We start from the raw sequence: 13,603 nt of genomic DNA, 5'->3' as shown, positions 1-13,603 counted from the left end.
TCTCCTCCAACTTCTTTTAGTTAGTTTTAATTTTGCGGAGATATGAAGACGGGAAGGCAGATAATGTGCAACAAAGGTTATTGAACTGCTCTTGATTAGGTGTTGTTCCAGGTACGAAACCAGATCCTACTGAGAAATGAATTACTGTTCAGCTTTTATTTCATCAGAGTGCAACTAAAAGATTTAAAAGATGTAGAGAGAAGAAGAAAAAGACATAATTTCCTCCAGGCTGATACAATGTCTGTGTCATTTATATTGAGCATTCACTTTCAAACTAAACACACTGCTTCGAGACCATTTTGTCCATTTTTCAAGACTGTCATTTTATAGAAAATCAATACCCGTAACCTTCACTTGTAAATAAATAACAGATTTAGAAGCCTCATTGATGTTGACTACAGTTTGGCTTGCCTCCTAATTAAGACTAAAGAGAACCGAATAGCCTAAACAACAAACAGCGGTGGGCTTCGCCCGTGCAATTAAGCCCACATTTTTAATACCAAGTTGATTAATTTCTTTAATCAAAGTCAGTGTTACCCTTGAAATTGAGTCACTTTTAATTATGCTGAAACACAAAACAGAAGCTGCTGATACTGCTCTGTGATAGCCTGTAGAAATTTCGCAGGCATATTAATGGGCAGGTGATATAATATAGGAGTCTGGTTTCAGATGATCTTTTGACAACAGTCTGTGTAGACCTGCATATTATCATGACAGGTGGAATTTTTCTCGAGCTTTTCCTCCAGCGTGCTCAGTTTTATTGACATGTTTACTTCTGTCAAAGATGCCTCCCCTCGATCAGTGGTAGTTTATTCGACAGGCGGCGGGGGAGCTGGAAAACTTCCAGATTTTCTTGGAAGTATTATTTTTAGAGTTCTGATTTTGGTCACCGTGGCTGTTTTATTAAGCCCGAGTGTACGAGTCGACGATTAGAGACTTGTTTTCATGTTCACGTGGAATACCTTTGCGACTGAGCTATGAATTTGAGTCGAAGTGGCAATTTGGAGTATTGTCCCAGATTTGCTTCGGTTTGTGCTTTATTATAGCTCACCTCACCTTCTTCTATTAGGCGGTAATTTAAATGCTGGGTTTGTGGCCCGTCATTTATCAAGCATGTTTTAACAAAGTGCTCTCACGCAGTAACTCTACGCGGCCCAAACAAATTGCTCTTTCTGTCTACTCCTTGTTATCAACGAAGCTGTTGCCAGTAATTGCCGTAGGGATGTAATATTCCGCCTAAAGAGCAGCTCAAAATTGTGTCTTTTCCTTTCAGATTACTTTGGCTTTGATTTGATTATTCACAGCAAAAGCATTAAGCTAGCTCTGATTGAGGCTTTTCATGCAGCCTTGAACCATGTTTTCCTGCTTCTGCGCTGTTAATGCAGCTTCATTCCTTGACTCTAATGTAAATTGTGCTGGATGAAACGCACAGTCAGTGCAGTTTTGTTGCCTTATGTAGGTCAGTTCTTCTCCAGCGTTCACTGCTTGGCCTTGTGATGAGTGATTTCATTTTGCGAGGGAACTGCAGTTTTATTATTCATACTCCAACAGAGATTGGAGTTGCGGTGCATTAAAGCATGACGTTGTCATTTCCCCGCTCGTAGAGGCGTTATTCCCTTTGCTCCAAATTGGAATTAAACCCAACATGTGATGCTGGCCCTAACTGTTTAGGAACAGCAACCCTCACCACACTGTTAAGCCTCACTCTCTGTGGATGGTGCAGTGTGTCATTTTATTGGTCAGTTACTGTGTTTTTTTTCCCCCTCTGTCAAATTTATGTTTGAATTATTTAGCTAAGCTTGCCAGTTAAGCATTCATGACTTTTTCATGAGTCATTGTTTGATAACAGAAGTGGCTTTTCTCACTTCAGATTTAATGCATACTGGTTCTCTGCATTTTTAACTGCCTCCAAAATTGATCTGACTGCCAACAATTTTCTACAATGAAGTAGCTGAGCACATTAGGTGAGTACTGTGAAATTGACCTCAGAAAAGTAGCAGCGTATGTGAGTCACATTGTAAAGACAGCTATTCAGGGAATCCAGACTAAATGGATTCTATTTGGGACTCTTTCTGCAGCGTGCGTATAACCTTAATGCCCTTACAAATATTGCCTCACAGTGGCTGCACTTTAACGGCTGCTGGATAATCAGCAATCCACACAGAATCGCAACTTTTCTTGGGTGTAGCTTCCCACTGTTTGTTGCTCTGAAGCAGCGTGAGGTCCCATATATCTTTCTGGTACTGTCTCTTCTGTTGATCTAATTGGATACCCTCTGTTGCCTACAATGAATCATTGCTGGACCCCTCCCCTCAAGTACTTATTTTTATTGAATGCAGGGTTCCCCTGAATCACAAGTCTCAACTTTAAAACTTGTATTTGTCCCTTGGCTCCAGTCAATGATCTCCCCCCAAACCCCCCCCCTCCTTCCCCCCCCCCCCCCCCCCCCCCCCCTACAGCTGTGTCAGTATCACTTTTATTCCAGCAGGGGATTATAAGACTCCTTTTATGTCTTTTGCTTCCCCAGAGAAAGGCCAGGAGTTCAGGCCATTCTTCCCACTCTGCTAATTGTCTCCTGATTTGGCAAATGCATTTTAAGGTGGAATGAAGAGAGCCGACCCCTCTTTGCATTCGTACGAGGCGGTGACACATCCGCACCTTCTCAGTGTATTTTTATGAATACACACCCCTCTTCTATCCTTGACCTCTACAGATGCAGGGGAAGCTTTGACGGAGCACAGACAGTTAAGTCTCAAACAGAAGTGAGGCGATGGAGGCGTTTTTGGCATGCACTCCATGATTTTTTCTTTTTTCTTCTTAGTGAAGTTTAAATCCTGCTAGTTCTTAGGCTCTCCAACGTGGCAGGCATCTCACTCAGCTGCTGATCCACACTGCAAACACCTCCAGGAAAGTGGCTCTAACTGAGCCGATCGAAGGCAAAGATTTTTTTTAATTACTCGCCCGCTGCAGAAGGGAAAGGCTCAGGTTTTGCCTCTGGGTATTCGTATCGACTTGGGTGTATGATGTTTTAATGAGCCTGGCGTGTGAATGATTTGTTGCTGTTGTATATGCTCGAAAAACCTAATTTGTTTGTTTTTCTTGTGCATTTTCAGTGGATGGATTCTCAGTTGACTTGGAGGAAGATTTAAGACTTTCCATACAGACCAGGATGTCAAAGATCTCCAAAGCAGCCAAGGCCGTGAAGAAATTGGATACAGGCAATGTAATCCGGGCTATAGTGAGGTCAGGACAGGCTGCCCCTGGACCTCCGCTAGGCCCCATTCTGGGACAGGTAAAATTACTCCTGATTTCACTTCTTGTTCTATCTGTTCGCTCTGAGTAATCACAAGTATTAACTTAATTGAAGGAGCAGTGCTTCATTTTATCAACCGACCTTCTGAACACAGCACTCATTAACCGCAAAGCAACCCGATCCTTTCCTATTTTCACTTTGCCAGTCACATAGTTGCCTCTCTCCCCTCAGTCACCTCATCGTACATCCCCACCTCCACCTCCTTCTCCTCCCTATTCATATTCCCATTCTTATTCTAGTCGCACAGCTCTATTGTGCAGGTGGGTGCCACACACTGCCTCAGTCTGCAACTATTTTCTCACAGTTTTCAGGCCAAACACACCAACCCCTCCACCCACAGCAGCACCTGTCCATATACATTAGCCTCACTCTTTACAAGCCGGCTGATGAAAAGGGATTGAACCTGCGAAGGTTTTGTCTTAAATTCTTCTGTACTTCTTTCTGCTTCAATTGCTCCACAGAGACAGCTGAGGTAGTCTTGTTTTTTATTGCTCGGGGATGCACCACTACAACTTTTTCCCCACTGATGCCAATTCTGACTAGAAAAATTTATGAATTGGCCGGTACAATAATAAAATAAGTCAGCAGTCCTCGAGCAATGAGCAATGATCAAAGTGAAGAGAGCGGGTCAGAATAGCAGAGGCAGAATTTACTTGGCCATTCACTGCTGATGCTCTGTTCATTAACCTCCTCTTTGTTTCTGATCACAAAATTGCATCTGCGTTGAATTTTTCTTGTAAAGTTTAGATTTTATTTTATGCCATAAAAGGTTCTATCTGCTGCAGCTTTAATAGCCATTGAGGAATTAAAGTTTAATTGTCCTTTGAGAGATAGAAAGAAAGCAACCCAAAGGCTCATTCTCTACATACAAATGGTTCAGTTAGCCTCTTTAATGGACAGTACTCATCAGCCGTGGATGCTGTTGCACACTTGGAAACCAGATCAATTCTCACAGCTAATCCATCTCCGTGACATAATGACGACACTCAGACAAGAGAATGGAAAAATGTGCATAATTGCCAGAAAAGCGAGCGCCACATGATTTATAATATCACGGAAGGTAGCTTTATAAGTGAAATCAATCGAAAATATCGTATTTCTCTTAGATGACATCATCAATAGCTGCACCATTACTGTAGCTCTTCTATATTCTGTTGTCACCAGTTGAACAACATTAACCACAACATAAAAATCTGGTGGCTGCGCACTGCTTCTAATAGCTTAAATGCAGGTCATTCATTTACTTACCAGGGTTAGTAACGAATAGCTTAACTTAACCTGGTCTCTATGACAGGCCAGGACTTACATTTGGGGCTTAAACCCCAAAGATTTTAGATCATTTTAAACACTTTTCTCTATGACAAATATTTTCTCGTATTTAATAATAAAATAAGCTAACTTGATCCGCAAAGATAATGACAACACACTAACAAAAATGTTGTGTCTTCCTCCCCCAACCCCAACCAGTCGTGGCAGATGGCTGCCCCTCCCTGAGCCTGGTTCTGCTGGAGGTTTCTTCCTGTATAAATGGTGTTTTTCCCTCCCACTGTCGCCAAAGCGCGTGCTCATAGGGGCTCATATGATTGTTGGGGTTTTCTCTGCTTTCTTTGTGATAATGTAGGGTTTTTGCCTTACAATATAAGTAACCTTAAGGCAACGGTTGTTGCAATTTGGCGCTATATGAATAAAATTTAATTTAATTGATAAAATTGTTTTTACGCTAAAAAGCCAAAACTTTTAACATTTTGGCATCCTGATCTCACACTTTATGTGTTTGATTAAAATATACAATCCTATTACACAGCTTGAATGCTAGATTTTTGATGTTGATGCAGTAGCGTTTTGATCACTGAGAAAAAAACATTGGTCAGTGTTTTTCTTATAGATTTTCATGTAGCAAAGCACACAGTTGCTGCATTATTTTTTTTTTTGGCTGGATATGAATCTCCCATTCACACCCCAAACGTGCTCTACTTGATTGAGATCTGATTTTGATATGGCACGACCTTTCTGACATGGTGCGTTATCGTGTTGGAAGCAGCCATCAGAAGACGTGTACACCCTGGATATAAAGGGATGGATATGGTCAGGAACAATACTGTACATTTAAATGATGCTCATTTGGTATTAAATCTCTACTTGCCTGAACCATTGATGCAAGCCAGGATGGATCCTTGCTTTCACGCTGTTTATGTCGAATTCTGACACAGAAATTGTAACTCGTCAGACCAGGCGATGATTTTCAAGCCTTGTATTGTCTAGTATTGGTGAACCCCTGCGAAGTCTAGCCTCAGTTTTCTGTTCTTAGTTACAGGGTTGACACCCTCTGCGCTCTTCTGCTGCTGTAGCTCGTCTGCTTGTGTTGTGCGTTCAGAGACTTTGTAACAAATGGTTATTTGAAGACACTGTTTCTTTCCTGTTATCTTGAAGCAGTCTGGCCATTCTCCTCCGGCCTCAACAATGCATTTTACCCACAATTGCTGTTCACTGGATATTTTCTCTTTTTCAGACCATTCTCTGTAAACTGTAGAGATGGTTTTGTGGGAAAATTGCGGTATTCTGAAATACTCAGACGAACCTGTCTGGTACCAACAACCACGCCATGTACAAAGTCACTTAGATTTCGGCAGGTTGTCTTGACCATGTCTACATGTTTAACTTTTTCTCCCTTACATATGACACTTGACCCCTTTAGTCTTAACGACACATCAGTATATATGAATAAAGTCGTGACTTAATGACCATCAGCTTTTCCGAGGGTAGCTCTAGTAATCTGTGTAGGCAGAGATCACTCCCACTAACCTTTGACATGTCATGTGATTAGATATCTGTATTAATAAGCTAATGAGAATTTCCTTCCAACATAATATCTGTATTGTTTCTATGCAGATGACAGAATTTTTTCTCCCCTACAGTCTAGTGAGTTTTTCAGTTACTCGATTTTAGAAATGAAAAGGAAGGACTGTCTTAAACCCGCAATAACCGCTCACATGATTTAGTGGAATAAAACTTGTTTCCGGCTTCAGGGCTTCTCGGCTCTACAGAGAAACTCGGCATTGTTAAAGTCATTGCTTCTGGCCTTGATTTAGTTTTGCTGCTCTTATAGTGGTGTTTTACAGTCCCATAATTGATTTAAAAAACAGTGCTGCACACTGCCTCCTCAGCACCAAACAGAAACAGTTGGCACAGTTTGCTCGTGAACTTTTTAAAGCATGTACAACTGAATGGCCAGAAGGAATATTGGATTTTTAAAAACTCCAACTCCAAATGAATGCTATTTATATCCTTATCTGTGGGTTGTGTAAATAAGCAACTGTTTGCTTAGGTTTAGATATATAAACTCGAGAGCTGATAATCGTCACGTTAAGATGTTAATACAGATTTTAGAAAATATGCTTTATTTTTGTAGTACAGCAATGATGATTCCTTCTGGAAAACAAACAATCGTATTCTTTCTGTCCAAAAATAAAGTAAGTGGTGGATCTATGCTTTCATCTGAGAGCACTTTCCGCTGCTCTCTCATTGTGCAAGTGGTTGGCACAGTGGCTGGATCCATATATTTGACTTGACACAGATTTTGCACCAGATGCCTTTCCTGACACAACCCTTCCATTTCTGTGCATTTGGGACTGGCACAAGTCACAAACATTGATCTGGCACAAGGAGTGCTCGGGCTTCTGACCTCCTGAGGAAGGGTTTGTGTCTCCTTGAACCGGAGTGCTTTCGCATGTAAGGCACATATGTTAACCACTGCACCCTGGAGCCACAGGATCTCTGCTTTCATCTACCATCTTTTATCATCTGCTCAGAAATATAGAAGCCAAAATTGAACTGCTACCATGTGTAAGAGAGACTGGGAAAACCCAGTTTTATCCTCTCTTTGCTGTTTACCAGTTAGATGTATAATTGATTTTAAGATTTTTACCGATTATATTTAAAGCTTCCTTCCCCTGCAGCTACACTGGAGACCCTGAGTTTCCCTGAGCTAAAGCTGCGAATTAAGAAACTCGCTCTGGCTGTCAGTCAACTCTAAAGGTCATTGAGATTTTACATCTGGCACATTTAGAGCAATTTGGGAGCTTCAAAGGTTAATTGAAAATGAACCTTTACAGCTTTCTGTCTAATTTTGTGTCTAACATGAGACATTATAAATTTGAAGCATTTGATTTGAAACTCCTTTTGTTTTTTTTAATAGAAAGATCCGTGTTTGTGACTGACAGTTGACATATTTTTACTGGCAGCTAACCATCAGACATGCATAAAGACTCAAACAATAGCAATCATGTATTTATGAGCAATCATCCTCCTCTCTAACATCTTCTTGTCAGAGTAACGTGAGTATTGATGTATCTGCATCACTGGGGAAAATGGCATTTTTATATATATATATATATATATATATATATATATATATATATATATATATATATATATATATATATATATATATATATATATATTTTTTTTTTAAGTTTTCTTCTCCCTGAAAGCACCGTTTCCTTTCCCAAAGATGTTACGGTTCAAATTTGCTACCTTTAAAGATGCTTGGATTTTTGAAACCTCACTCTGACGCCGAAACTAAGAATAGTGGTTTCTTTACCAGCCTCACCAAGTATGCAGTTTCATCTTCTCTGCCTGTCTTTGTTTGTATGGCCTGTTTCACCTTTGAACACTTGTTCCTCGCTGTATCTTGTCAGAATATTCTGTTTGAGCACGAACTGTGTTAAATAATGCATACGAGACTCCACTGAGTCTATTTTATGCGATTAATTTGAGATTTTCTTACTTTCTCACACCACACTTGGTTTTTATTTTTAAAGCTTTCTTTTTAACCTCCACATTTAAAGGTTTTGATTTCATGGTTGCAGTATAAATACGCAGTAGCTGCAACATGAGACAAATGTAGTTCTATTTAGGATTCAAGGTTATATATCTGTATATTATATACTGAATCAATACCTTAATCTCACACAACGTACAGTGTCATCAGATAGGATACAGTGAGCTCCAGTGACTGTTTATAACTCAACTGTTATAAAAATACAACACCTACAGTTTTTGTTAATTTATTAATTTATTTTAAGGCTGCAAAGTATGGTAACTTGGTAACAAAATGGATCTAGCTTTTGTTGTGCTGTTTCTGGAAATAGTACTTTGGTGCAGGAACAGCAGGAGGGTACTGGACTGGAATCCAGTATTGGGGTCTTTCTGTGTGGGAATTGATTTTCTTCCCATATTTGCATGGATACCCCAGCTTCCTGCCACCATCCAAAGACATGCATGTTAGATTTACTGGTAATTTATAAATTGATATAGATGTAAATGGTTGTCTGCCACTCTGTGTTAGACTGTGATAGACTCTGCCTCTCACTGCATGAGCACTGTGTTAACCTCCAGCCCCCCATGACCTTGAATTGGATAGGTGGAAGACAATGGATAGATGAATATAATGTAAATTGATGCCATCAACAAGTTTTTGGATTGCAATTTTGAAGCCTTGTATGGTGCATTTTTGGTCCGGCTATCCTGGTATAATTGGAGCTAGTCTATATTTACACAGCACGGTTGACCTGGGAACTTATCAGCTAATGGTAGAAAACCACTTTACTTTGCTAAGAAGGGTCATATGTAAATCTTTATGATATTAAATGGGGTGCTAATTTTGGCTACTTAATTTGGGCTTAAAACAAAAACTATGTACCTGAACAACTGAACATTACGGTCCTGGAGTCTCACTCATCCGTCAATGAAAATAACCACGCCCCTAAATCTAGAATAAGAAATAGACTCATCTGACCTGGAAACCTTTTTCCAATCATTTGTCCACTTTTGGTGAGTCTGTGTGAATTGAAGCCTCAGTTTCCTGTTCATAGCTGATGGGTGTGGTCTTCTGCTGCTGTAGCTCTTGTGCTTCAAGGTTCAATGTTTTGTGCATTTGATGCTCTTCTGCATAGTTTGGTTGTAACTTGGGGTTATGAGTTACTACTGCCTTTCTACAAGCTGCAAACAGTCTAGCCATACTCCTCTGACCTCTGACAATGACAAGTGTTCAGTGGATATTTTCCCTTTTTCAGACCTCTCTGTAAACCCTAGAGATAGCTGTGTGGGGAAAATCCCAGTAGATCAGAAGTTTCTGAAGTACTCAGAACAACCTTTTTGCCATTTACAGCCATGCCGTGTTCAAAATCACTTTAGTGACCAGTCTTGCCAATTCTGACGTTAAGTTTGAACTTTGTCTTCACCGTGTCTACGCGCCCTAAATGCTGCCATGTGATTGACTGACTAAATCTTAGTTTTATAAAGCAGTTTAACCGGTGTACCTAGTAAACTGTGCGGTTTAAACACTTTGCGGAATATTTAAATAAGAGAATTTAATTCCCATTAACCTCTGTACATTTGTCATGAATAGAAAAATTGACTATACAGACCAGAAATTTAAATCCCTGTGGGGGGTTGTGTGCTTTTGGAGGCATGCCCAAGTGGCCCTTTGAGGAGCTGGGATACTTTATGGGTGGTATTTGTCACAAATTTACAGTTTCGATTAGGCACAATTAAAAAGGCCATGTTTTTTTTTTCTTTCTGGAATTCTTTAAGGTCACTAATACACTGATGACGAAGACACTTTTATCCAAACAGCCCTGGGTTATCAATTTTTGACTTTCATTTTTACAGCTCTTACTGAATAAATCTGGGGATGTTTTTCAGGTATAAATTTAACAGCAGATAGTGTAGGGCTTAAGGGATTAAACTGCATTGCTGTCAGGACCTCTATAGTAAAAGGGAGGTTGTTATTTCCATCTGCAGTAATTTGTGTTTGGCTCTGTTCCCCAACTTTTCATAAACATGCAGAAAGCCAGACTAGAGGAGAGCAGCAACAGTAAGACCCGAGCAGATAACAAAGCAGCCCTCATACTGACAAACAGCTATGACATCAGTAAGGTCAAACACACATGAGGGTGGAACTAGGAAGGAGGTGGGTTGCAAAGCAGCTTGATGCTCTGGGTAGACAAAACTTAAATAGTGTGCCCTATATAAAGCTTACAAACTGGCTGAATCTTTTGTATCAGACCAACTTCCAGAACGGGATTAAATTTAGTAATAACCAAGTAAATTTACTTACTGTAGTGCTACATCGAGGTATAGTGAAGAGTTAATTGTACTTTTGACAAATTCCATTTTATTTCCACATATCTTCATTTCAAATTTATAACACTTTTTACTCTGCTGCTTTTTTAGCTTTACTTTCTTTGCAGATTTAATAAAGGATGTGATAGGATGAGGAGCTCAAAGTAGAGCCGCTGCCTCTCCAAAACGAAATGAGTCAGCTTACATGGTTTAAATATCTGTCTAGGAGGCTTCCTGGACACTTCTTAGATTAGATATTTCAGGCCAACAGGAAGAGGGACCCAGCGAGACCTGACACTCGCTGGAAAGATTGTCCCTCGGCTCGCTTGGGAATGCCCCGGTGTCTCCTCTGTAGACCTAGACCTAGAGGCAGGGGCTGAGGAGGGTGGTGTGCTTAGAAAAAGGATAACGGATGCAGTCAGGAAATTAATCATAATACATTACTTGGTTTAGTGCGACTAGCAAATTATAAAGTAGCAAATGAGCCCCCATTTGTAACAGCTGCACCACGGATGAATGATTACACGCAGATGCAACAATAAGCATAATCTAATTCGGTGTTATTGTGAAACAGACTACCCTGCATAAATTACACTTAAGTTGATTTTGATGCTTAATTGATGCTCATACTCATGATCCAGTCATATTTACTTTAACAGGGAGACGCTGGCATTATTTTTTTTTCTTAATATTTTCCTCCCACACTTTTTAGAGTGCAGTATAATACAGAACTGCAGCAAATCTTCAAATTTGAAAAAGTGTAATTATCAGCAAATTGGCACTAATTGATTTGACATAACGATTTTTTTTTAATTCTCAAAGTGGTTAGTATCTAACTTTCTATTAAGTGGCAGATCATTTCGACCTTTGTTCTTTTTTTCTTTTCTTTTTTTTTTTGACTTTATGTAATTTCGGCATTACGTAAATGTCACCTTAAGGTCTGAGACCTGTATTAGTATGCGTTTGTCTCCACTATTGCATTGCATATCATAAGAGTCTCAGATTCTTTTGCATCATTTCTTTCTGTTAGAGTATACTTTGAAGTTCTCTCCAAAAGCAGCATTGCTGATGGTGTGCGTGCTCTGATGAATGATTTAGACATCTGTCTGTTAAATGTGTCTCTTTTTTTTGCCAGAAGAGATGGGCATGAGCTCGTAGGCATACTGTAGCTGTCGCCGCGTCAGGGGTAATGAGGTGAGATGGGCTGCAACGAAGTGCTCAACCAAGCAAAACAAAGCCATATGTTTGTCTAAAGGTGCCGCCTTCTGGACTGTTTGAGATGTCATTGTTGTCGAAGCAGCATGTTGTGTGTATTTGTCTCTGTCTGTTCTCTTGTTCCATCAAGCTCACTGTGTGTGTGGAGCAAACGCTAAATAAATGGCAGTCAGCAGCCACTCTGCTTCAGGCAGTAGCCCCGTTCCTTTAATCTTAGCCAGCCTCTCCCCCTCAGCTTTTTTTTTTTTTCTCCTTGTCTCTGACTAACCACTCTTGACAGGGGAAGTGCAGAGAGGTAGGCTGCCTGTCGGCTGCAGGGCAAATTTAAACAAACGAGAAAAATAAAAGGAATACAAGACAAAAAAAGGGAAAAGTGACAGCTCTGAAATTAGCACAGGCGAGAGGAAGGGAAGGATAAGGAGCACCGGAAAGAGCGGCAAAAGAAGAATGGAAATAGGTGCGTAGCTCGAGCACTTTTCTTCAGGTTATGGGAGTTGGTGGGAGCTGAGGGAAAATGCTGAGCATTGTATTCAGAGTCTAACAGGTGTAACAAATTTTAGGAGGTAGTCATTTGCAGAGGCAGCTGCCTATGTAGCTGCTGCTTTTAGTATAATAGAAATATGAAGAGGTGCCCAACAGGGACTGCATCCAGAATGCATGTGTTTGAAATGTAGAGTGGGCAAAGTAGAGGGAGATGAAAGAAAGAGGGTAGGCGAGAGCTGGATGCTGTCTACTACACTCGATATCCCTCTGTGGTTTTTCCTTAAAAGTGTATCTGAACTGGAGAAAAATTCCCCACAGAAACTTTAAATGAATTTCTTTCTGTGGTGAAGCATGTACATTAGTCTTAATACATCCTGTAAATGCAGCCTGTAAATCAAGCATAAAGCAGCGAGAATGAGCACTTGCATTTTGACAGATAGCCTCAATTTCAATTAATAGGACCATTAAAGCTCAGAGGACAGGCTGATGGGTGCATTCATAGCCGCTGTGAGCAAAGAGCCAGTTCTCTCTGAAAAACATCACACGCACTTACTACAACTCTTGACATGCGCACCCCATCACATCAAGACTTCTCCCTCTCTCAGCATTAACGGCAGACAACACAACAGCACACTCAAGGATTACCGCGAGAGGATCCGAGCTGATGGGGCCGCTGTGATAAATGACGGCCTTTCGTCAGTGTGCCTCTCCATGGAGCAAAGAGCGCACTGTTGTGCCGAGAACATTTCGGGAGGCTTCCATTCGCTTAACCAGTTCAGCATGAGGACAACATAAAAACATGCAATTTCCTGTGACTGCACAATGAGAGCTGATTGACTTTAATATAGTGGAGGTTTTGCAAGGAGGAGGCGATTATTTGCCTCTGAGGTCTCTTGGACTTGAATAATTTGGACCGACTCCTTCTGTTTGTGTGTGTGTGTGTGTGTGTGTGTGTGTGTGTGCGCGCTTTTCTGCCAATAATGCCTCTTTGTAATGGCCAATGAACTGTCAACACTAGGCGACTATGAAATACTTTATTAGTTTGCGGTCTGTCCTGGAGGTGTAGCTGAAAACAGCTGTGGAATAACTTCACAGTATACACATGGCATATGTCCAAGTTCCACATGGTACACATAATGTGTACGACAACCCAGGGGCTCGTTGCACCATGAGGAAACAAGGCACTTGACTGTACTGTACATCCTTTACGCCTGCCGCTCTGAGCCACACTCCAACGTTTGCCCGGCATCTTGATAAGTTTGTGAATGAATGGATTCACCCATTTTTGAAATGGAATTAAAAAGATGATTCTTTTTTTATATATATAAAATGAAAAAAGACATTTGACGGTTGGATACATGGCTGGAATGAATGACACTTTAGGACAAGAAGAGATCACAAAAAACACGAGTTTTAAATGCATTTTGAACCTCTAAAGGGATTACTTACATTGGTATTCAGTCTTGG

At 40.5% G+C, this 13,603-nt stretch overlaps 1 protein-coding gene across 1 annotated transcript in view; it reads left to right on the top strand.

The window, feature by feature from the left end:
- Positions 1-13,603, top strand: part of mrpl11 (mitochondrial ribosomal protein L11) — a 79,148-nt gene that overhangs the window by 31,515 nt on the left and 34,030 nt on the right. Inside the window, exon 2 of the mRNA XM_085372640.1 lies at positions 3,114-3,292. Coding sequence (XP_085228766.1) covers positions 3,170-3,292 — 123 coding nt within the window. The 5' untranslated portion in view covers positions 3,114-3,169. The remainder of the gene's footprint in view (positions 1-3,113; positions 3,293-13,603) is intronic.

This window comes from Diplotaxodon limnothrissa, linkage group LG2 (genome assembly GCF_057381915.1).
Source record: "Diplotaxodon limnothrissa isolate DT_005_m linkage group LG2, D_limnothrissa_male_GT1.1, whole genome shotgun sequence".
NCBI lineage: Eukaryota > Metazoa > Chordata > Actinopteri > Cichliformes > Cichlidae > Diplotaxodon > Diplotaxodon limnothrissa.
Note: the sequence above shows the minus strand (reverse complement) of the source record. Positions and strands in the feature narration are given on the sequence as shown.